General features: G+C 37.2%; 1 protein-coding gene and 1 long non-coding RNA gene across 2 annotated transcripts in view; both read left to right on the forward strand.

Moving 5' to 3' along the window:
- Positions 1-25663, forward strand: part of LOC139977990 (uncharacterized) — a 94249-nt gene that overhangs the window by 55687 nt on the left and 12899 nt on the right. The window contains exons 27-31 of the mRNA XM_071987882.1: positions 1171-1479; positions 8982-9290; positions 20523-20831; positions 22437-22745; positions 24350-24658. Of these exons, the coding sequence (XP_071843983.1) occupies positions 1171-1479; positions 8982-9290; positions 20523-20831; positions 22437-22745; positions 24350-24658 (1545 nt within the window). The remainder of the gene's footprint in view (positions 1-1170; positions 1480-8981; positions 9291-20522; positions 20832-22436; positions 22746-24349; positions 24659-25663) is intronic.
- On the forward strand, positions 2963-6386 carry LOC139976922 (uncharacterized). Its single transcript, XR_011796318.1, has 3 exons — positions 2963-3214; positions 3973-4130; positions 5453-6386. It is a non-coding gene; the product is annotated as an uncharacterized lncRNA (long non-coding RNA).

Genomic DNA, 25663 nt, shown 5'->3' on the forward strand with positions numbered 1-25663 from the left:
CAACTTGTCGATGGAAATATTATGCCTTGTCAGTATTCATTACTAGTTACATTCCTTCTTCCTTCCTTTATAATATAGTTAAAGTTTCAATCAAAGACTGGTAGAAATTTTAACCACCGTGTTCATAATATGGCTACGAGAGCCCACATGGGGCAGACAACGTTAAATATAATTGTATACTTATATAAGATCTAAAAGAGGCCCGTCGGATTAACACCGGTTTCAAAGTGTGTGCGTTCGTGGCGAAGCAACGGATACGACATATACCCGCATAATATCCCAAAGAGTGGGTCAGAATCTTATGATAGATTGTAACCAAACGAAGTAATTTTAAACTTACGAATCATCAGTAAGATATGCAATGTAGTTGAGGAAACAATATCTAAAAGATTTAACCCTGTGGTATGTCGTACTGGAAAAGAAGCAAATCAGCAAGCAGCTTGAGTACCAACAGGAGACAAATAAAACCGTAACTCCATTCTGGTTTAATTTTGCATGTGCTCAATTGGGCTTAAAGTGTCAATGATGACTTTAGTTCTGAATACACAAGGTAGAGACCGGAATCTTCAAATAGAAGTTTTATTTCAGGAAAGATATTCAAGTCAAGACTGATTCTGCTTTTTCAATAAAGTTACTATCATGTGACAATCAACAACAACCCCCACCCCCCCCCCCCTTAACAAAAGCACACACACAAGCAGCACCCAAATATATTTCAGCTAAATACCCCTTTCTTGTAAGTATTAAATTCATTCAAGTCTTGTGTCAAATACATGATGACAAAGCTTGGTCATTCTACCGGACGTATTGTGTGCATATTGCTGACTTAACAAGTTGTCGAGTAATTGCGTCGTTACAACTTATCCCTTTACCGGCGGTCGTGGAATATTATTGTGTAATGCAGTAAACAAATATAAGTTTTCAAAACACAAAAACATTCGATATGAGAGAATTTGAGTCCTATCAACTGGAAAACGCTTGAAAGATGATAATATCATAATAAAATCATCAGATAATTTTTGTCATTAGGCTGCGTTCACGTCATCGTTAGTTGAAGAAGACCAAGTCTGTTTGGGCAAGCATATTTCTTTGTAAATTGATTAAGGCAACCCGTTGTACGTCATTTTGAAATATTTCTTTTGTTATAATAATTTCTACTGTTTTCCGAAGTACGACTTGTTGACGGCACCACAGATTATGAAGGCAGGATAGAAATTTTTATGAATGGTGCTTGGGGAACAATTTGTGATGACAGCTGGGGAAAAGATGAAGCCGATGTAGCGTGTCGACAGCTTGGGTTTACTGCGGCGGAGGCAGCAACTAGTTCTGCGAGTTACGGAGAAGGAACTGGTGAAATCTGGTTGGATGATGTACAATGTATCGGATCCGAAGAACATATCTTGGCTTGTTATAACAGTGGTGTCGGTGTACACAACTGTGGTCACAGTGAAGATGCTGGAGTAAAATGTGTAATTCCACGTAAGATCATTCTACAGTTAGCAGACATTTTAAATATAAATTGAGTTTAGAATTTTACGTTGAATATTTTATATATGATTGCATTTGCCAAGTGACGAAATTGCTCCAACCTGAATTAACTAGCAAATTCCCGCAGTATATTATGTTACTAAACAAACGCAAATTGTTGATGGCAATATTACGTCTAGTCAGTTTTCATGATTTGTTACATTCCTACTTACGTCCTGAGACATGTAACGAGAGCTGTGGCCGAGTTGATAAAGGCGGTGGCATTTGATACTTAGTAATTGGTAGGTCTTGGATTCGAACCGGGACAGGCCAAAATAAGATGGATTTTTCATCCAAGAGCAATCTATGTTTTTCCAATCTGAAATAACTTTCTAATTAGAAAGGTTCAACATTTGAGTTAAAATTTTGAACTGGAAGCCACACCACGTGAAACTTGTAATCCGTAAGCTCTTGCGGGCTTCTCCTACATTCTTGGTTGCTAAAGCGTCGTAAAAGTAACTGTCTTATTATAAGTGAAGCAAGAGGAAGGCTAACACTGATTTTAAATAATTGTTCTTACAACATATGATTCTTTTCACTAAAGTGGATATGATGTGACACTAAAGAAAAAAAACACACACACAAAAGCATTACCTGAATATATTTTAGTTAAATTTTCCCCTTTCATATGAGTATTAAATTCATTGAAGGATTATGTCTATGGAACGCGAAAAGGACCACAACATATGATGATGTTAATGATGATCTAATTTTATACGATCATGTACTGAAAACTTATGATCATGTACTAAAAATACACGATCATGTACTAAAAATTTACGATCATGTACCAAACATATACGATCATGTACTAAAAGTATACGATCATGTTCTAAACATATACGATCATGTACTACAATCGTACGATGTACATCAAAACAAATACGATCATGTACTAATAAAGTGATGTTCAAAAAAAGTGGCGTCTGCATACGCGTATGTATATTCATATGTGGCGTCTGCATACGCGTATGAATATTCAGTATAAACTCATTAAGAACCACTAGGGGCGGGGCTTCGATATCAACTTTGATATTCCTAGGGGTACGGTACTTTGTAAGCAACGGGTACCGGTAGCATACTATATTATTAATTTGAAGTGTGTGATATTCACTGAGGATTGGCTGTAATAATACTTAATAGCTATGTGTATGAATATTTAGCAGACCGCGAAAATTGTTTTGGCATTTGAACGTACGTACGTTTGGAACGTATACAGTATACTACATGTGCGTACGAATGTACACTAAGTAACAAATAGTATTAAAGGCAAAGCACATTAAAGCAGCAATTTGCGTTGATTCTCGAGATTTTCCAATACTAGGATACTAAACCAATGACGTAAACTAAGCTTACTGTAAAGTTTCAACTCAAACTATTCCTGAAAAGTGCAAAAATATGACATTTTCTGGTTTTCGTATTTTGAAACTTTGACTTCGATAGACTCCTCCCAATCAAGGAACCTTGTGAATATGTATAACGGAAAAGGTACTTTGAATAGCAAGGTAAACAGTAAACAAAAATCAGCTGAGGAGATACGTATTGCGCGAAGGGACAGTTACGGCATATCTCATTGCATACGATGCCCTAAAAACCCAAGAAAATTCGTCGCTCCGTGAAAATAAAACCTGCCTTGTAGCAAGGATACATAAGAGAGAAAGTCATTGAACCAGCAAGAACTCGATCGGTACGTAACATTCTCTAGAACGATATTGTATGACTCTACTCGGTGTTACATAGGCTAGTTACTGTAGTACAATCAGACCTATTAGTGTGTGACTTACACTGGTTAGGCCTGAATAACGTTATGTACACGCTGTGAATTGTGCACTAAAAGCAATGTAGCTATGATAAGTGTAGCGCAATGGAGGCCGTTAGTTTCCGGATCCGTTAGTTTCCTCCCTTGAAAAACGTTAGCTTCCTCCTCTAACAACATGGGAGAAAAAAACGTTTTTCAGGAGAGCAAAGTAACGTTTCCCATAAGGGAATGCAATAAGGCATACTGGCTAGGCCATGTGGAGATTTAGGTAGTGCTTTGTAGCAAGTGCTTTGCAAAACTGTAGTAATTGCAATTGATGATTTAGGCGATTTTTATGATTATGTGTGAGTGTAGTAAGTAACCTTTTGTTTAAAGTTTCATTCAACAAGCATATTAGTTTCCTAACCTGACTGCCATACTTTACTACCTTGATGTTGGGGAGGAAAGTAACGTTTTTAGGAGAGGAAACTAACATTTTCAGGGGAGGAACTAACAGGTCGGGAAACTGAAACCTAGGGCAACATGCAATGTCTGCTGTTCTATAAATGTTATAGTAAAGTGTACAACCATTCCATGAAAGTGATATATAACATGTAGTCATATGTCACCAGTAAATGAGAGCAACAAATTTTAGCAGCTGATCCAAAGACACGTTTATAATTTGTAACCTTTTGCTACCTTCTTAGCAACCATCTGGTGAGGAAACACCATGGAGGGCTGGCAAAAGTAGAGGACGGAGAGGTTAGCTCAGGTAACACCAGACAAAGGGACAACCCGGCTAACAGCAGCTGCAGCTAGGAGGCAGGTAGAAGAACACCAACAGGAGCGAATGGGAAATATAAGGGTACGTTTCAATATGCATAATTGTGGGATTTGGTGCAAAGTAACAGGTGGTAATTCTTTAAACATTAAACTCAGTGTACAGGACATATCCAGGATTTTCTAACCCGGGGGGCGCGAATGACTATCTAAGCGGAGCGCCACCATCGGTTGGCGCGCAGCGTACAAGAAAATTTTGGCAAATATACCTCCCAGATCACCGGAAATAACACTTCTCAGACCCAATGATGCTCCCAAACCTCCTTAAGTTTTAGATCTCATGGCTTAGAAATTTAGTTTGGGGAAATACTGGCCATCTGCAGAAAAAAAAAATCAGGGCACAAATAATCCAAGTATACTTTTGTATACGATGGGTCTGGTTTCGTAACTCATCGGGAAGCGATTAGAGGGGTGGGCGTACGGTTGTGGGGCGCGTGTTTTCATGCAGGTGGGAACAATCTCAAGAAGTGATGTGTGCGTCCGCCCCGCCCCCCCCCCCCCCCCGCCGGCAATGATACACCTTTGGATCCGCTACATGATATTCATAATTCTCAAATCGCATGCGAAATTTGTATTTTTTATTTTTAGATTCATCGTATGAGTTACGGTTCTAGGGGTGGGGTAACGATTAGCATTCAGTTCGCGTTGTACAACATTTTATCTCTGCATGACAGTGTCGCATCGAAGGACATAAATTATGTCTAGTGCGCAGTTTGCATATAGATCCTGGGCTAATACCAAAATGCGTCATGTTTCCCGACGACTCGGTCGAGTTCAAGACCAGCCACAGTTGCTTTCATAGCACACTTTTATAAGTTCTCTTCTGTTCCCTTCTTTTTCTCTTTCTTATTTTTCTTTTCCCTTCCTTCCATCCTCTTCTTCCTCCTCTTTTTTCCCCTCTTTTTCCCTTCTTCTTCTCTTTTTTTTTCTCTCCATTTTTTCTTACTCGGGGGGCGCGCGCCCCCAACGCCCCCCCCCGGATACGCGCCTGGTGTAATAACAGAATGGCCTGCTCAATTATAGAATACTAGCAACATAAGTAGCTGGCTAGATTGTGATACTGAAAATAGTTATTTTACATTGACATCAATTATTAAAGGGCTATATTTGCTAATCCTTTTTGGAAGCAAAACACAGTTTGTCTGAAAGCAAGTTTTGAAAAACAGAGCACTTCGTAGTACTTGGTGTAGTTTTCAAACAATATATTTTAAGTCTATTTTCTTATATCACATTTATATTAAACACCCAAAGCGACACAATCAATCAGTGCTGTCTATCATCAAAAGCAATGATATTGTAACTTAAACAAAATAAATGATACTCTTTTTTCTTCACTTTTCTTCTTAGGCAATGGTTGGTAATGTAGATGTTCAACAGCCTCGACAACTGGTAATGCAACTGCTTGAAACCCATCCGGCACTCTTTTTTGATATATGTACACACAACATCTCAAGAAGTACAAGTTGCTTGAATTCAAACCTGGTATATGTAGTCTTTATTGTTCCTAATTGATCCTTATTGTTTTTCATCGAGTTCAAAGGTCATTTGTGGTCAACATTTGAAATCTGTGTAAAAACAATATCTCAAAAAGTGTTAGTTGGTTGGACATCCAACTTGCTTTGTAGATAGCACTTGGTAAGTAGATGAACCCTATTGTTTTTCATGGAGGTAAAAGGTCATTTTAGGTCAACAAATGTTCAGCTCTTGAAACCTTATAAACAATATCAAGAAGTGAAAATCGGTTGAACTTCAAACTTGCTATATAGGTGGCCCTTGGTGAGTAGGTAATACATTTTGTTAATCATGAAGGTCATTTGAGGACAATAGTTTATATCCCCTCCCAAGAAGTGAAAGATGGTTTCATGGCAAATGTTGATAACACTCGGTGGATAGATAATCCCATTGTTATGCTTACGACCATTAGTGCTAATGCCATATCTCAAGAAGAGAAGTTGGTTTACTGTTACATTTTAATAAGTAGCCCTTGGAGAGTATTTGATTGCTATTGTTTTCCATAGGTCAAAGTTATCTTGGGTCAAAGATAGCCTGTATTTCCTTGACTTTATCATTCACTTGTAATTCAGTTCTGTATTTCTTGATCAGTTGTATTCCTTGCCAAATATAGACTTGTTTCCACTATGATCTAAGATAAGTAAGATTTTAGACATGTTATTAATATTACATTTTCTTTTTGTGAAAGACGTAATCATGGTTTTCTCTATTTGTCTGTGTTCTTTGACTTAACCGTTCAGAGCTTTGAATAAACACACAGTTTCTTTCACTGCTGTTCTTACTTCAATCTGCAAAATCTTCCAATTTAATGTGCTAATTTATTCTGAAACATGGACATTAATAAGCTTCAATACACTTAACAAGTTCAATTAACTGCTCCTTTTTTATTGATGAATGTGCTTAGATGCTGATCTTTACAACAACAAAAATGTAAAACAAGGAATAGTTCTTCGAGTCCAAATCTGATTCCAAACTAGTACATGCATTATGTTTTATATCAATTGGCATGACTGATGACTTTGAGAAAAGAAGCCCCCCCCCCACCACTACTTCTTTTTAAATTACTCCAAAGTTGTAGGAGACATGCAGGTTTCAATCACTCCAACCTACCCCCCCCCCCCCACCCCCAAATAATGTTACTTGCTGAAGCGAGGAAGATTTATAGATTTGACTTATTACAAAGTAGAACTAGGCCCCATCCTGCTCTGATGGCTTGCAACAAGCTGTGCAACATTTCCCCCCCCCCCCCCCACCAAAGAAACAAATGATATCACTTGCTGATGCAAGGAAGACTAATAGATTAGACTCATTACAAAGTAGAGCTTGGTCCCATCCTGCTCTGATGACTTGCAAGATGCTATAAAAGAAGCTGATTGAGGTTGGCTCGGGCGAATTGTACCAGAGATGTGCCTTGGGTCATCCTCGGCAAGAACAACACCTCCTAGTTGAGAATTGACATCATCAAGCCTCCGTCTAAATATGTCCTTCATCAGTTTCGGAATGTGCTTGTTACTATTCTTTTCCATAACAGGAACACAGGTCCATCTGCCTGCAGACTTTGAGAATTTCTTGTAAACCTGAAAGTAGAATCACAAAAATAAACTATCAGGGAGGAAAGTAATGTTTCTCAGGGGAGAAATTCAAGCAAGAAGACATTTGGCTAGGCTACGTAGAAAGAGTTAGGTACTGAAGTAACTGTAATTTTAGATTTAGGAGAGAAAATAACGATTTCAATGAAAGAAACACTTTTCAAGGGAGGCAAATTGGCTAGGCAGTATGGGAAGAGATATTTGTAGTAAAGGTAGAAAGGAAAAGAAATTCCTACAGTTATTGCACTTAGGACCTAGGCCTACTAAATTTATTCTTTCAACATAGCCTAGCCAATATGCTTTCATCAACTTCGTCCCTGGCAAAATGATAATTTCCTCCCCATGATTTAGGAGGTAAGAAACGTTTTTAGGGGAGGAAACTAACGTTATTTAGGGCAGGAAACTAACGGGAACCGCCTGAACATAGGCCTCATGATTTAGGCTACAGCATACGAAATCACTGCCATCATTCATAGCCCATGCCTTGTAAAGTCTAGTGTAAAGTATCTATGCGTGAACGTTAGTTAGCACTGTATCAAGAACATAGACTTGTTGCAATTTGATAAGACTATGACTGTGAAGAAAGAGTAAGAAAAGTAAGAGCGTTTAGACTTACTGGCCTTGATAGTGCTAGTAAATAGTAGGCTAAGTACCCTATACTAGTACTACAGACTTAGTATAGGCCCTACTACTGGCCTAGGCTAAACTAGACACTGTAGTAATAATAGTGGAGGCAGAGGTTCGTTCTCAGTTTCTCTCATCGTTAATGAGAAGTAACGTTAAATCATGTAAACAAAAAATGTAACGTTTTTCTGTAGCATCTTGGGAATCCATTTCTTATAGCTAGTAGTACTAGTAGTATATTGTTTTATTTTAAAAATCCCGCGTAGGCTAAGTAAGGCAGGCCTATACACATACTTAAGCTAGGCTATCCCTTACATTACATGTATTATTATTTCAACGAAAGTATATGACTACGTACGTTGCGACTAACCTTCGTACCAGGGAGCAAAATAATAGCGACCCCGTGTATTCATCCAATATAAGCACCGCCCCATATATGAATATTCATACGCGTATTCAAACGACAAAAATGGATATTCATACGCCACTTTTTTGTAACTTCCGCTTTTTCATCATCATCACAAGTTTTCAGTACATGATCGTATATGTTTTGATGTACATCTTAAGTTTTTAGTACATCATCGTATATGTTTTGATGTACATCTTAGTTTTTTAGTACATCATCGTATATGTTTAGTACATGATCGTAAGTTTTTAGTACATGAACGTATAAAATTAGATCATCATAAACATCATCATATGTTGTGGTCCTTTTCGCGTTCCGTATATGTCAAATGTATAATTACAAAGCGTGGCCTTCTATCAGACTTCCTGTACGCCTATAGCTGACTTTAGAAACTGTCGAGTTATTGTGGCCTTACAACTCATTCCTTCTGCAAGCTTCTGTCGTGGAATATTTCTGCTTAATGCAGGACCTAAATTTAAATTTTCAACCACAAAAATAGCATTCGATTGGAGAGAATTTGAGTTCTATCAGCTGAGGTACGTGGCAAATGATTAACTTCAGAATACCATTATAAATAATAAGATTAGCTTTGCGATTAAGCTGCTTATAAGTCCTCATTACTTGACGGAGACCAAGTCTGTTTGTGCAAGTATATTTTATTAATACATCGCCTGCGGAAACCCGTCGTTCGTTCGTTCGTTCGTTATTTTCAAAGTTATATTTGTAACTTATTTGCCTTTATTAGAATTACGACTAGTTGGCGGAACCACAGATTATGAAGGCAGGATAGAAATCTTCTTAAATGGTACTTGGGGAACAATTTGTGATGACAGCTGGGGCAAAGATGAAGCCGACGTTGCGTGTCGACAGCTTGGGTATACTGCGGCGGAGGCAGCAACTAGTTCTGCGAGTTACGGAGAAGGAACTGGTCAAATCTGGTTGGATGATGTAAAATGTACCGGGTCTGAACAAAACATATATGCTTGTGGCAACAGTGGTGTCGGTGAACACAACTGTGATCATTATGAAGATGCTGGTGTTAGATGTGAACTTTAAGGTGAGGTTCTTTAATTAATAACAGGGAGTTGAAATTAAACCTTAGTTATCGATACTCATCTTGTATAATTGCTGTTGCAGGTGCCCACTTAATCGCTGACTAGGGGTAACATTTACCACACGCACTGTTAACATTTTACATTGTAATATTATATTGTATTTTAACAGATGAAAGTATAAGTAATAATAAACAGAAACAGAAATGCTTTTGAAAAGTTGGTGTGGGGGTCATTTGCTGTAACTTCGTATGTTCCTCTTCCGGTTAAGTGTTATGAGAAAATTTGGCTAGCAACGTCCAATTGTGTTGGCAGTATTAATTAAAATCGTATTTTGTACTCGAACATATCGTTCCTTGGTCATAGTGCATCTATATTAAAAGATTTAAGTAGGACATAAACATACCATGAGAGGTTTTTCTATTATGATGTTTGTTAAATTACTGACGAAACTGGGATCAAATAGTGACTGAAGCCATGATACATGATATAGTATATTGATACATTCATTCACACCAAATCTTCATTAATTTTTCTTATTCCAGTCTCTTGAATCTTGTTGGAAACGTTGAAACATCGATATCGGCAGAAAAAAACCGCATCGTCTTACACCATAACATGCACAAGCTGCTGTGGTTCCAGAAACACTCAACTAAGAAGACCGCATTTAAATTAAATTCATTTGTTGTTCTAACTTTTTTAATCAAAGATAACGAGTGCAGTTGGATGATGATATATACATGACCTGCATTAATGTTAAACATGCTAAACATTCATTTTGGTCAAAAGGTTAATTTAATGAGTTTCGATAATAAAATATGTTATGTACTTGACCTTGAGTTCAGATATTTCTATATCACTTATAATGAGAATGTCACATCCCTCTAATTACCACCGCGACTACTCTCACCCAAGATAATGAAAAAACACTCATCTAATAACCACCACCAGTACTCTCACCAAAGATAATAATGTCACACCCACCTTATAAACACCGCCAATGCTCTCACCAAAGACAAGTATGTCACACTTATCTTATGCACACCACGACAACTCTTAACCAATATAAGAATATCACACCCACCTTATAACCACCGCCAAAACTCTCACCAAAGACAAGTATGTCACACTCATCTAATGACCACCACCAGTACTCTCACCAAGGATAAGAATGTCACACTCACCTTATAACCACAGCCAATGCTCTCACCAAAGACAAGTGTGTCACACTCATCTAATAACCACCACCACTCCTCTTACCAATATAAGAATGTCACACCCACCTTATAACCACCGCCAAAACTCTCACCAAAGACAAGTATGTCACACTCATCTAATAACCACCACCACTACTCTTACCAAGGGTAAAAATGTCACACCCACCTCATATCCACCGCCAAAACTCTAACCAAAGACAAGTTTTTCACACGTATCTAATAACTACTACGACAATTATGACCCAACATAGGAATGTCACACCCACCTTGTAATCACAACGACTACCTTCACCCAAGATCACGACAACAAACTCATCTAATAACCACCACCACTACTCTCACCAAGGATAAGAATGTCACACTCACCTTATAACCACGACCAATGTACTCACCAGAGACAAGTATGTCACAATCATCTAATAACTACCACGACAATAATGACCAAAGAAAAGAATGTCGCACACATCAAATAGTCACAACGACTACCATCACTCAAGATAATGAAAATACACTTATCTAAAAACCACCACCACTACTCTCACCAAAAATAAGAATGTCACACTCACCTTATAACCACGACCAATGTACTCACCAGAGACAAGTATGTCACAATCATCTAATAACTACCACCACAATAATGACCAAAGAAAAGAATGTCGCACCCATCAAATCATCACAACGACTACCATCACTCAAGATAATGAAAATACACTCATCTAAAAACCACCACCATTACTCTCACCAAAGATAAGAATGTCACACCCACCTTATAACCACTGCCAATACTCTCACCAAAGACAAGTATGTCACAATCATAAAATAACTATCACGAAAATAAAGACCAAAGATAAGAATGTCAGACCCATCTAATAATCACAACGACTACCGTCACCCAAGATAATGAAAATACATTCATCTAATAACCACCATCACTACTATGACCAAAGATAAGAACTACCCACCTATATAATTACCACCACCACTACCCACACCTAAGGAAATAATGCCCCACTCACACAATAACCACCGCCAATGCTCTCAACAAAGACAAGTATGTCACACTCATGTACTAACCACGAAAACTCTGACCAAAGATAAGAATGTCACACATATATAATTACCACAACCACTACCCACACTTAAGATAATAATGCCCCACCCAAACAATTACCACCACCGCTTTTCTGCTTTAAATAATGGATTCATGTAAATGCATTAAAATCAAGATCAAAACCTCGCTATGAGATACATACTCTTCAGAGTAATATTTAGCGTAGTTTGCACATGTGGCAATTTTACCAATTATGAATGGCTGCTTCAAAGACAGCCCAAGCCGCATCATAAATGCATAATGCATTTACAGAGCCAAAACACAACGCGAGATAATGTTGAATAAATGTCAAACGGACACATATAATGAAGTTTATCGTTCGCGTTTTAAGCGCGGGTGATCTTGATTCAATTAAGCAAGTCTATCTTTCAACTCAGCATTTAGCATTTCATATGCAGTTTTGTCTCCATGAGTTAATTTGTCAGTAAAAATTTATGATCTGGGAATATTTGTAACGAAATTTACATTTTGTGAGTCTTGCTTTATTTCACTCCCCTGATTTTCAAGGTAAGTGCCCCCTCCCCCCTGACGCCAGTGGTCATACCACATGTGTTCACTGTTCAACTTGACTTATTTATTGTGCAGTTAAATTGATCGCTGCAGATTTCAGCATATTCTGACCGGTGAATAAGCAAGAACGCCATCATTTAGTTCAAAGAGGTACAAACAAAAGGAATTGGACGAATGTGGTTGGATGATTTTCAATATATTTATGGTGGTATAGTGAAGACACGTGAAAACTAACATGGATATGTATGGGAATGTACGGCACTTCAGGCCCTTCTACTCATACACCAGATTGGCAGACTTATAATATATGTGTTAGGTGAAGTGTCGATCACTATTATATTATACACATTTTAAGAAAATCGAAGTCAGTCAATGTACAAACCCCTTAACCATGAATCAAGAAATATGCAGTTGACAGCAGTTCCAGTCAACTTTTGGTCGAGATCCGTCGTAGCAAAAAAAAAATTACAGTGTAGTAGGCCCAAACTGAGGGATACCGATTTCAAAGACTAAACCAATATGAATACCACATCAAACCAAAACTCTTCCTAACCCTCACCATGTTACTTCTCAGAGAGCTTACTGAATGGATGGCCCCAGTCCGCTGTGTCGACCCTAATTTGAGCGATTGAGCAACATAGTTAGCCTCCGTAAAGTTAAATTGTCACTTTGGACTTTGCAACATTTGGTTCAATTTCTCATCCTTTATCGTTTAGCCTCACGTTTTGCTGTCAGGCAGATTTGTAGAAAACCTTGAAAATTTCAACCATTACTCTAAAAATATTAACTGTAATCAAGCGTGTAGCCAGGAAATTGCCAAGGGAGGGGCGAAAATGTAAGCAAACTATCAGAGCCGTAGATACGGCATTGCAAATTATGGTTGGCGCGAAGCATACAAGAACGTTTTGGCTAAAAATGCCTCCCAGATCGCTGTAAATGGCACTTCCCAGGCCTTGTTAGTTGCATCTTAGCATTTTCTCTTTTGAAATTACTAGCGATATCATAAAAACATTAAAAAGAATTGCTCAAGGGAGGCTGCCCCCTTCACCCCCCCCCCCCTCTTGGCTATGCGCCTGGCTGTAATGATTTTCTTTGAAATAAAGTAATTTCATAAAGTTTTCCTTACAAATGGGGCTGGGTTGAAATCTTTATTTTACAATGTCCTTCTCCTATCTCTTGTGTAAGGGGGATATCTAGTCCAACAACTCAATAGCTTGATTTAAAAAAAATGCTAAAAAGAAAACGAGATATATTCCAAAGAAATTTAAGCGTGACTCCTCCATCTTCACCCGATACTCATAGCTAGCACAGTAACTACTGTTCATGTTCCATAACCGTGCATCAGTAACTACTGCGCTGTGTTCGTAACACAATAACATGTGTTACAGGTGGCACAGTAATTACTGCAAAGCTGTTACACGTTGAACTACGAGTCCGAAAGGAGCAAAATGCGCGGCGGCTGGGTAACGAAGACTACTCCCTAGCCGGACAATACGGAGTGCATTGTCGGCGCTGGCACAACCCGTAGCCGACACACTGCGGTGGTTATTTAATACTGCATGCTAGATTCAGATGGTAGCCTAATTTTTTTCTAATTGTACTAGTAAATCCATTTGATTGAAACGTTCATCACGGACAGGTGAGTGTGTGCATGTCTCAAATAGATACAAAACGAATACACAAAATGAGACCTAAGGTGGTATGGGAGGGGGAGCTTAGATTAGCCTATGGGTAGTTTCACGTCTAAATTAGGCCTAAATATAGTAATAGTTTACCACGTCAAATTCTCATAGACTCCTTGTCCAGTCCCACAGTTCTTTGTCTTACATGGGAACGTGTAACAGCTTTGCAGTAATTACTGTGCCACATGTAACACATGTTGCCGTGTTGCGAACACAGCGCAGTAGTTACCGATGCACGGTTATGGAACATGAACAGTAGTTACTGTACTAGCTATGAGTATCGAGTGCCATCTTACACTTTCTTTTATAGTTCGGTGAAGGTAGTGAATGTAAAGGAACATGGCGCATGGAAACTTCCAAAGCTGCCGGGCTCCATCTCTTGGATTCTCATCATTACTTCGTCTTATCATGGTATTACTTGGAAAACAACCTTTTTTGAATTGCTAATACCCCAACTCGTCATGAGTTCTATAAATATATGAAAGTTCTTCTTGGTAAAAATGTGATGGTTTAAACTTCAAATGCAACATCCGATAATCAATTTCTTAAAACCAAGAATGTTATATACTAGGATGAAGCTGTTTCTGTTCAATGGTACTTATTTTCGTAGCGTATGTTTTTACGGTCTCACAGCAACGACTATAAACGCGCTTTTTCCTATACACGCTTTGGCAAATTACGATGGATAGACAACAATCCACCTATGCTACATACTAGCTCTCTCATATCCCTTTTTCAGAGAATAACCCTAAAATCATCAGTTGCGGGGAATGCTGCAATGTTTGCAAAGAAAATGTCTAATAAGGTATGACACATGATATTTGACACCCAATGTACATGGCTTGATCAGTTTGCACAGTGAATAAGAGAGAGCCGTTAATCAGTATGAACAGTAGTGTGTTATAAAACCGTAACACATGTTAGACATGTCAGCAGATGCTACTGTGGAAACTTACTAACAGAAGAATTCATTACTCAAAGGCTATTTCAACTATTGATTGGTTACGTGTCTACACATATGACCCTATGTTGGACTAGTAAGTATTACTTGTAATGATGGTTCAAATTGCTGCTTTTAAGCATTTTGCAGTAAAAGTGTCATCCACTTTGTGTTAAAACTGTGGAAAAAACCTCAAACCTTTAGAGTAGTCTGATTAATCCAGTCAATCATTATTGCATAGGATTGTGTGTTAGTCCTTTTAAGTAGCAACAGGTCATACATATTACGTCATCTTCTCCAGTGTTAACTGATAAAGAAATAAGAATCAGCTGTACTTTAGGTATCAAGAGGAAACTATATATTCCAAACCAGTTTTGGCAGTTACTTTCTCCTCAATGTTTGGATAATGACCGTAACACTAGTCACCTGACGTATAAAAGTTCAATATAATAATTCTTTAGCTACTTAAAAGATAAAAACTAACGTTGATAAAAATAAATAGATTAAAGTTCCTGCTTGAACGCAGAACTATGTAAAAATAGAACAGATGTACTTACGTTATATAATATATTAATTAATATTCACAGTTACTAAGACAGCTGTTTAATACAGGGTTTAATATCATTTAAAATACATCAACACATAACAAGTTACATAGGGGTAAATGACAAAAACAAATACATACACGTAGTTTATGTAGACGTAAAGTGAGTTAAGAACAACGCGAGGTTATATATATTTTCATAAACATTTTACATTATAATATAAGTTTACACGTAAGTTGGTGGCAAAAAAATGGCGCGCCATACATCTCTCGTGAAGAGTGACATGCGAATAATTAACGGTACCTTCATAGCTGACAATTTAACCTAGTATTAAACATTATTTGAAACAATGTCAACTTTCAGAATGTAGTAACGTCGTGGACGATACTTTTACTACCTTTCATAAACAGAAAATGTCAATTACACTTAAAAGAAGTTTATTACATTTGAATTTTATTACACGTAGGGCTTTATTACATTGATGACAATTTTACAATTTTGGAAAATTCACAAGTATATCTCTTGTAGCCTTGGGAAGTTAGTGGTTGATGACTAGGCCCAAAAGCTTATGTCAAGAAACTTGCGTTCTTTTTTTTGTGATCATTGGTCTATTAATGTCATTCCTGATTTATTCCATACTGTTTCTATCGTGTTTGGCTTTTGGCTCTAACACTATACGCTTGGTAGTTCACCTTATTTTACGAAAAGTGCAGGCATAAGTGTTTTGTCCCGACTAGGTTTCCTTTGGTCTAACGTTGTAGCAGAAAAAGGAAAAAGACGAACGCAGTACCTCCTGCAGTATATTTGCAAGTTTATTGTATTATCGCCGTTGGCGATTTCATTATTCTGATATTCAGTTCGCTGACATTGGATTGCATTTCTTACTTTATTTTGACCCGCCTAGTTTTAAGTCGAGATATTCTCGTACCAATCGTCTTAGAGTTCAGATATCAAACCAATATTTACATTGCCAACTTAGACAGATCATTACGATTGACAACGAAACTTGAATTATAAATAGACATAACCTTGAATGGTAACGTCACTGCCATATGGAAAAGAATTTAATAAGAGTGCCTGAATTGAACTAGATCTGATAACTACAGAATTGGGTTTGTGCCAGTGAGACCAGCCAATCAGATTGATTTTTTTTTCCAAAGTCAACAGTTTAAGAGAAGTTTTAGTACACTTGTAAAAAGCCAAAATCATACATGAATACAAAATAAATATATAAAAAACATGAATTCGGGACAGCCCCATGGTTTCCCCGATTATCTAGAGTAATATACAGTACCACTTAATGGAAATAACAGGAAATGGCAGGAAGATTGTTATACCCAATTGCAATTTATAACCCCCAATCGAAGGATGTAATTGTCAATTGTATGTACCCTACACCAAAAATAATCACTTAGTAACTGTTTGAGACAAAACAATAACTATTGCAATGTTATTTCCTTCAGAACCAAAGAGCACAACGTGTCATGTCAGTATCAATTACGGATGTGGGTACAAGCCATCGTCCAAAACAACACACACATTACAGCACCGTTTGGGATTATCTGCGCTATGTATTTGAAATCAATATCAAGTCCTTTGAGAGATATATCGATACAGGCGTAGTGACCGTTTATGTGAGTAAAATGAGATGATTAACATTGACTATAGCTTTAGATCAAGAATTGGAAAAGTTTGTGACATATATATATATATATATCATATGAAACATTTATGGGATCTACCGACATCAAACCATTGGCTAGTCAATCGCAAACATATGACTATCGCGAATTTAAATTGGATATAACTTTAGTCGTAGAACTGCTTTTCTAGATCGTAAAAAGGAAAGGAAAGTTTTCATCATAAAATGGAGTATGATTTCATGTTTCAAACCTTCACTTTTTCGCTTTCGAACTTTCGATAAGTCATATTTAAACATTTAAACAGGAGACCTCCGGTGTGTTTTTAGGAAATTAAGTTGGTAAAGTACTTACGTAAGTGACTCTGTTACAGTCGTGAGTGCGATCAAAATTACACCAACCACGTCACGACAAAAAACATATTAAAATATGAGTGACATGCACGGCTCGGTATAGAACTCATGGAGACACCGGTTGAAAAGACACTTTTGCCCTAACGATCATTAGTTTACGCATTTTTTATGGGAGAGGTCCTCAACAAGCAATGAAATAATTTTAAGATTAGGATGTGCTCTAATGATGTATAGTGACATCTCTGGTGTGTAGTAAGTGTTCTTTAGAGTAGTGTTCTGCCTGAGACACATTTCGACCTCCACAAGCTTCCGTAATATGTTTATATTTCTGCTGCAGCTTGTCAAGTGATTGTAAAGTACGTGGCTGAAGATCCCCCAGTATAATTGATTCAACATGAAAATTTGCATCCTATTTGAGCCTTGAGTACTCCAAGGAACAACACCTGCAAAATGTTTCTTAAAGGTCTAAATTTTCTCACCACTTTGGCGACGTTGCTATCAGCGCATTTACCCCTCGCATACACACAAGGAAATGGAGAGGGTAAGTGTTGATATTGCATTTTCGTCAGTTTAAATTTTAACAATCCAAATGAACATTATATCTCGCTTCATGCTTTAAGTGCATCTCAGATTCAGTTAATCATCGCAATTTTGGTTGACAAAACTAATATGCGCAAAAAGTTCTTTACATTGGTGCCTTTCATAAGTAGATATAATACCAGTTGCAATGCTTATTTAATAAATTCGTAGTAATGAATAATCTATTTCTGTATTGTTGTGAACGATTCGTTATCATGATCTTGACACGTTTTTGCAATGTTGACCTTGACGTTTATTATTCTCTAATCTTAGCTCCGCTTGTGATGTTTATTTTTATATCTTTATACTTTATCTTTGTCGTTATCTTTATCTTTATGCTTTATATTTGTATTCAACAACTGTGTATAATTTCTGAAAGGGAGAAGGATTAGAAACATAGGGTAACTAGTAAGTACACTTAGGAAGAAAACCATGCGATAATATGTTACCAGTTTTCCCTCAAAAACACTAATATCAACAACCAACTGAAATATCGTGATACTTTAAGTAGGCGTTCAAAGACCTGGCATTAATGAGTATCAGTACATGACATTGACAAGAAATCCGCAGTGACCTTCACAACGTGGGAAGAAAGATTAGTAACACCCAAAATCCCGTAACTTCTATGTCAAACTTATCACTTAAGTTGGGGTAGATAATTAGAGAGTAGGGGGTAAGCAAATAACAACTGTAGACAAAGAGAGATCATTTGACCAGCATCAGGTTACAACTAACAACGAGCTCACAGGCCTATACTGCATATAACCACGTGCAAACAAACCCCACTGACGTATCCGCTAGTTTAAAAACCCACTTAATTAACCAACGAAGCACGCAAAACAAAACACATGAGAACGGACTTATATTTATACGTATTTATTCTTAACGAATAAATGCCGAACTGATCTGAATTGATACATATTGGTGTATATACAACCTGATATAATGATATGTAGGTGATGAATTCAGCGGCGGATCAACTAGTGGTTTGAAAAAACACTGGGAAGACCGCATCAGAATACAACAACTTTATCAATTCACTACACCCATCATAGTAGCCTGGCCTATGGTAATAATCATAATAATACGCTGGTTCATTCTACTTCACATCCTTCTTTAATATATATATACGGTTAAAGAAACATCGAATAGTAACAAAGAATGACATACCGACATCTCTAACGAAATACGTGTCAGAAAATCGTTAAAAAAAACTAAACAAAGTAAAACAATTCTGCAATGTTGCAACGCAGAGCGGTGGTGTTTCTGTAGCCAAACGAATACTTCGTGCTACCACATCATATTTTTATAACTAATGCTTTTCTTCGAAAACGAAAAATTGAACTAGGGAAACTTATACGAAACACAAAACCAAAAATAACACGACCTGTATCTTGTTGCTTTACTCCATCAAAAGAAAGGCATTTATATCTGAAATAGTTACATACTGAAAGCTGTCACACATAGATCATAATATGTATTACTATGTGTGGGTACCGTACCTGTTACAAAGTTAAGACTTTATTTATTGCCATACGTCTGACGTTTAATTGTTTGAACTCAATTAGCAAAGTTGCTACTGTCTTGGGTCGATTCGGAGCTGTAAAGGGCAGCAAATTATGCTCTTATCTTCAGTTCTGGGAGGACCTAACGCAGAACATAAACTCTTTTCTTTTCATTGGCGGTCAAAAGACCAATGTGCGGTATCCCAGTCAGCCTCATACATATTTCAGGTGCGGGGAGAACGTTCATAAGGCCAATGAAAACGCAAATTAATAGTGCTGGTGTTGCCTTCGTCTTGTGCACGATAGTGCCATATGCCCAAACTAGGTAGTCTACTTGCTTTGTGGAAAGGAGGGTCATATTATTTGCGCCTGTTTCTCGTCATACGTCGCAAAGGCGAAGCGCGACGAACAGTCAAAAACAAGCCTTAATATGCCTCCCGGAACCACTACAAGTTAACAGGCAAGTCATCAACATAAAATACATATCGGGATAATCGGGTTAATACATACCAAGTCATAATTGTTGCATAGATAATGAGTAATCTCAAAAAATTATAACGGATTTTCCACTTGATGATCTTTAAACTACATTTGTTGAGTAAAGCGGCTCATTCAATGTTAGTCTTAAGAACCCAAACAGATGACAATATTTGAGCATTTTTCCTTAAAACCCATTAGATCGAAGCAGTCAAATTATTTAGAGGATGTTATGATACTGCTAAAAATTACTTGCTATGTTGACATTACACATGATAAGAGTTTATTGTAGTTGGTATCATATCTTATTTGACAGTTGACATTGCTGTTTGGTATTCCTTTCAGTTTTTATATTTTTATTTCACATTGTAAAGTTTTCGACTACTGATTTCACTTTTGTATGCGTACATTTTAATTAGACTCAACTGATGCCCATCGTAAGTGCTATATTGTTAGATTAAAATTTAATTATATTATGATAGCGTGATATAGATATGCTTTTTACAGACTATGTACCTTTCTCATATCTGTGATAGAATTGGCATCCTTCTCTATAAGGTTGTTTCAAGTTTTAAAGAAACAACGGTCGTTATTTAAAAAAGCTTCCTTTCGTCATATTTAATTGTCATCTGTCCGTGTTAAAGGCATTTGTATTGTTTTTATTTTGGCGCCCAGTTCGACTTGTAGGTGGTATCGGGGACTACGAAGGCAGAGTTGAAATTTATCTGAATGGAGCTTGGGGCACTATCTGTGATGATTATTGGGGCAAGGAAGATGCGGACGTAGTCTGTCGGCAGCTGGGATACAGTACGGCTATCACAGCAGTTTCGTCTGCCGGTTATGGGCAAGGAACTGGTCAAATCTGGTTGGATGATGTACAATGTGACGGATCCGAACATAATGTTTTGTCTTGTGTAAACCGTGGTGTAGGTGCACACAACTGTGGTCATCATGAAGATGCTGGAGTAAAATGTGTAGTTCCAGGTAAGATCATTCTACATTTAGCAGATATTTGAAATATAAATTGAGGTAAGTGTTTACGTTTGGTATGTGAGATATGACTGTATCTAATCATGGGGAAAATTACTTCAACTTGACTTAGCTAGTGTATTCCTAAGGTACAATTATGTTATTAAACATTTGCAACTTCTTGATGGCAATATTATGGTGAAGATGCTGGAGTGAAGTGTCAAAGTCCAGGTAAGACCATTCTACATTTAACATATACTTGAAATATGACTAATGTCAGAGTTTACGCTTTGTATCGATATGATTGCATTTGGATCATGTGACGAAATTACTTTTACATGAATTAACTAGTAAACTAGTATCAATTATTTTACTAAACATTTGCAACTTGTTGATCGCAATATTATGTCCTGACAGTATTCATGAATAGTAATATTCATTCTTCCCTTATGAAATATGTCACCGGTGCTGTGGCCGAGTGCATACAGGCGGTGGCATTTGATACTATGCAATTGGGAGGTCCTGGGCTAGTGTTGTAATAAGGTTGGTTTTTCATCTAAGAAAACGCTACGGTTTTCTTATCTGAAATGGCTTTCTAAACTAGAAAGATTCCAAATTTGTGTAAAAATGTTATACTGGAAGCCACCCGACGTGCAATTTGTAATCGATAAACCCTTTCGGACTTCTCCCACTTCATCGTCGCTTAATGTTGGTCAAAACATCTGACTGACTATATGTGAACAAGAGGGATAAAAATAATTCAAAATATTCGTACGTTATTATTCTTAAAGATTTGAAAATTAAAATGAGGAAATAAAGTTAAAAAAGAGGTAAAACAAATCTAAACATAAAACTGTAGTATATTGTACTGGAAGTGCCTAGAGTCAGTGAGCAGGTTGAGTATTAAACTTAGACAAACGATATAGTTGCTCCATTCTTGTCAAATTATGCACATACTCGCTTGAGGGGGAAGGGGATATTTCAGTGATGACTTTCGTTTTAAAGATACAAGGTATTGACCGTCTTGCTTTTCAACGATAAGTTTTATTTTAGGGTAGATATTCAGGTCAAGACTAATTCTGCTTTTCACTAAAGTCACTATGATGTGACACCCCACAACACCCCTAAACAAAATACACACACAAGCAGGATCAGATTTTTTTAAAGTTAAATACCCCCTTTTCATAAGAGTATTACATTCATTCAGGGCTTTTGTCAAACATATCATTACAAAGCTTGGTCATTCTAACAGACCTCCTTGTGTGCATATTGCTGACTTTATAGGCCGTCGAGTTATTCTGCCGTTACAACTCATTCCTTCTTCAAGCTGTCGTGGAACATTAATATTTGATGCAGTATCTAAATTTAATTTTTTGCAAAACACATACGGATTCGATATGATAGAATTTGAGTCCCTATCATCTAGAAAGAGCTTGAGGTAAGTGGCACAAAACAAATATCATATTATCAATACAATGGTAGAGCTGCGTTCATGTCGTCATGGGTTGACGTAGGCCAAAACTTTTCGGGCAAGCATATTTATTCAATCCATTTCCTAATGAAAGAAGTCGTACGTCATTTGAAATGTTATTTTTGTAACATATTTACCGTTATCCGTAGTGCGACTAGTTGACGGCACCGCAGATTATGAAGGCAGAATAGAAATCTTCTTAAACGGTGCTTGGGGAACAATTTGTGATGACAGCTGGGGCAAAGATGAAGCCGACGTTGCGTGTCGACAGCTTGGGTTTACTGCGGCGGAGGCAGCAACTAGTTCTGCGAGTTATGGGCAAGGAACTGGTCAAATCTGGTTGGATGATGTACAATGTATCGGATCCGAAGAACATATCTTTGCTTGTAATAACAGGGGTGTCGGTGTACACAACTGTGGTCATGGTGAAGATGCTGGAGTAAAATGTGTAGTTCCAGGTAAGATCATTCTACATTTAGCAGATATTTGAAATATAAATTGAGGTAAGTGTTTACGTTTGGTATGTGAGATATGACTGTATCTAATCATGGGGAAAATTACTTCAACTTGACTTAGTTGGTATATTCCTAAGGTACAATTATGTTATTAAACATTTGCAACTTCTTGATGGCAATATTATGGTGAAGATGCTGGAGTGAAGTGTCAAAGTCCAGGTAAGACCATTCTACATTTAACATATACTTGAAATATGACTAATGTCAGAGTTTACGCTTTGTATCGATATGATTGCATTTGGATCATGTGACGAAATTACTTTTACATGAATTAACTAGTAAACTAGTAACAATTATTTTACTAAACATTTGCAACTTGTTGATCGCAATATTATGTCCTGACAGTATTCATGAATAGTAATATTCATTCTTCCCTTATGAAATATGTCACCGGTGCTGTGGCCGAGTGCATACAGGCGGTGGCATTTGATACTATGCAATTGGGAGGTCCTGGGCTAGTGTTGTAATAAGGTTGGTTTTTCATCTAAGAAAACGCTACGGTTTTCTTATCTGAAATTGCTTTCTAAACTAGAAAGATTTCAAATTTGTGTAAAAATGTTATACTGGAAGCCACCCGACGTGCAATTTGTAATCGATAAACCCTTTCGGACTTCTCCCACTTCATCGTCGCTTAATGTTGGTCAAAATATCTGACTGACTATATGTGAACAAGAGGGATAAAAATAATTCAAAATATTCGTACGTTATTATTCTTAAAGATTTGAAAATTAAAATGAGGAAATATAATTAAAAAGAGGTAAAACAAATCTAAACATAAAACTGTAGTATGTTGTACTGGAAGTGCCTAGAGTCAGTGAGCAGGTTGAGTATTAAACTTAGACAAACGATATAGTTGCTCCATTCTTGTCAAATTTTGCACATACTCGCTTGAGGGGGAAGGGGATATTTCAGTGATGACTTTCGTTTTAAAGATACAAGGTATTGACCGTCTTGCTTTTCAACGATAAGTTTTATTTTAGGGTAGATATTCAGGTCAAGACTAATTCTGCTTTTCACTAAAGTCACTATGATGTGACACCCCACAACACCCCTAAAAAAAATACACACACAAGCAGGATCAGATTTTTTTAAAGTTAAATACCCCCTTTTCATATGAGTATTACATTCATTCCGGGCTTTTGTCAAACATATCATTACAAAGCTTGGTCATTCTAATAGACCTCCTTGTGTGCATATTGCTGACTTTATAGGCCGTCGAGTTATTCTGCCGTTACAACTCATTCCTTCTTCAAGCTGTCGTGGAACATTAATGTTTGATGCAGTATCTAAATTTAATTTTTTGCAAAACACATACGGATTCGATGTGATAGAATTTGAGTCCCTATCATCTAGAAAGAGCTTGAGGTAAGTGGCACAAAACAAATATCATATTATCAATATAATGGTAGAGCTGCGTTCATGTCGTCATGGGTTGACGTAGGCCAAAACTTTTCGGGCAAGCATATTTATTCAATCCATTTCCTAATGAAACCAGTCGTACGTCATTTGAAATGTTATTTTTGTAAAATATTTACCGTTATCCGTAGTACGACTAGTTGACGGCACCGGAGATTATGAAGGCAGAATAGAAATCTTCTTAAATGGTGCTTGGGGAACAATTTGTGATGACAGCTGGGGCAAAGATGAAGCCGACGTTGCGTGTCGACAACTTGGGTACTCTGCGGCGGAGGTAGCAACTAGTTCTGCGAGTTATGGGCAAGGAACTGGTCAGATCTGGCTGGATGATGTACAATGTATCGGATCCGAAGAACATATCTTGGCTTGTAATAACAGGGGTGTCGGTGTACACAACTGTGGTCATGGTGAAGATGCTGGAGTAAAATGTGAAATCCCAGGTAAGATGATTCTACATTTAGCAGATATTTGAAATCTTATTTTCTGTTAAAGCTTAAGTTTGGTATGTTAGTTATGATTGCACATGATAATGTGACAACCTTACTTGAACATAGCTTAGCTAGGTATTCCTTAGGTAAAATTATGTCACTAAGCATTCTCAACTTGTTGATGGTAATATTATGCTTTGTCAGTATTCATGATAAGTTACATTCCTTCTTCCTTCCTGAAATATGTCACCGGTGCTGTGGCCGAGTAGATAAAGGCGGTGGCATTTGATACTTAGCAATTGAAAGGTCCTGGGTTCGATCCTGGGACGAGTTATCATCATTTTGGTTTTTCATCTAAAGGCAATCTACGGTTTCCCCTTCTGAAATGGCTTTCTAAATTAGAAAGATTCCAAATTTGAGTTAAAATGTTATGTTGGAAGACCCTGAGGGGACATTTGTAATCGATAACCCCTTGTGGGCTCCTCTCACATTCGTCGCCTCTTAGGCGTCGTAAAAATAACTTTCTGATTATTAGTTAGCAAGAGAAAGGCTAAAAATGATTTAAAGTAACTTTTCGTATTCAATGATTCTTAAAATTAGAAAATTCGTTTCAAAACATTCTAAAAAAACCAAGATATGTATTAGGTGAAAAATGATGTTTGTAAGTAGCTTAGCTCGCATGTGATTTTCTCCGAATGAGACTAGTGAATGGCGAAGCAAACTACACAGGACTTATGAAGTTGCTCATACAGTTGCATACACAGTTAAATATAATATATATGCTTACGAAAGATCTCAAAGAAACCCGGCGGATACACACAGATGGAAGGGTGGGAATGGTGGTGACAGACCCGATAAAATATATACCCGTGTTACATCCCAAATATTGGGTCAAATCTTATTTGAGATTATTACTTAAAGAATTAATTATAACGCATGTTATCATAAGTTAAGTAGGAAGCATACTTGAGGAACAAACTGTCAAAAAACTTAAATAATTAATTAATAACGTATGTT

The sequence above is a fragment of the Apostichopus japonicus genome, chromosome 12 (genome assembly GCF_037975245.1).
Source record: "Apostichopus japonicus isolate 1M-3 chromosome 12, ASM3797524v1, whole genome shotgun sequence".
Classification (NCBI taxonomy): Eukaryota; Metazoa; Echinodermata; class Holothuroidea; order Aspidochirotida; family Stichopodidae; genus Apostichopus; species Apostichopus japonicus.